Raw genomic sequence first — 971 nt, forward strand, 5'->3', positions numbered from 1 at the left:
ATAGTGTTTGGCATCTATGTGTGTTTTTGTCTGAGTGAGTGTTCATTCATTGAGTCTAGCAAGAGTTGTACTTAGCATTTGCAGTCAAACAGATTTGACAAAAAGACAAGACAATAGTCAAAAAATAGGCAAACTATTGTAAACTTTACTTTGTGGTTATAAACTTTAACCACAACCAAATCAGACATTACACAACTCTACAGAACATACATACAGTATATACGTTATTTCATATACATGCATTTTTCAGGTTATTTTGCAGGTTTTTTTTGTGATTGACTAAGACTAATTAAATAATGTTTTATTGCACACAACACTAACCTTCCTCTCCAAGGCAATACCAGCTCTGGGTTGATCTTTCGAATGAAATATTCACCTCCAGGTTTAAGACCTTTGTCCAGACAACTCAACGGGATGTTTTCTTTTGGCTCGTCCTCCACCGGTTCCTCAGTTTGGGGCCTCAGCACACCCAAGTAGCGGGGCAGTAAGTTGATGAAAATCTGCAGAAAGTTACATGACAGGAAATGCTTTCAGCTTTAAGTAAGTGTATGAAATAATGTAAATAAGCTGCTTTTTATATCAAGATCTTCCTGAATCTGAATCTTTCTAAGGGTCACCTTTCGCACCCATACGGGCATGTGGTGTGTGCTGGGAGTCCTGTGGTGAAGGTTCAGGACCACCACACTAAGGATGACTGAGAACGTCACCACGATCATGGTAAACATTACATATTTAACGATAATAGGAATGCCAAGTGATGTTTCTGGAACTTTGTCAGCCAACAACAGCATGAAAACAGTGAGAGCAATGAGGACTGAGATAGACAGAGTCATCTTCTCACCTGAGGGAGAGATCAGAACACATGTCTCACATACAGACACATTGTATTCCTTTAACTTGCAAATACAATTATAAACGATTAAATAGGCTAATTTAAAGGGGTCATATGATGTTGCTAAAAAGAACATTAT

The 971-nt window shown here is 38.1% G+C and overlaps 1 protein-coding gene across 1 annotated transcript in view; it reads right to left on the minus strand.

Annotated features, from left to right (window-relative positions):
• Nucleotides 1-321: 321 nt before the first annotated feature.
• LOC107564777 (acetylcholine receptor subunit beta-like) overlaps nt 322-971 on the minus strand; it is a gene marked incomplete at its 3' end in the record, with an annotated part of 15,875 nt that continues 15,225 nt past the window's right edge. Inside the window, exons 6-7 of the mRNA XM_016249935.1 lie at nt 618-841; nt 322-500 (exon numbers count right to left, since the gene is read on the minus strand). Coding sequence (XP_016105421.1) covers nt 322-500; nt 618-841 — 403 coding nt within the window. The remainder of the gene's footprint in view (nt 501-617; nt 842-971) is intronic.

Source organism: Sinocyclocheilus grahami, unplaced genomic scaffold (genome assembly GCF_001515645.1).
Source record: "Sinocyclocheilus grahami isolate Dianchi unplaced genomic scaffold, SAMN03320097.WGS_v1.1 scaffold961.1, whole genome shotgun sequence".
Lineage (NCBI taxonomy): Eukaryota > Metazoa > Chordata > Actinopteri > Cypriniformes > Cyprinidae > Sinocyclocheilus > Sinocyclocheilus grahami.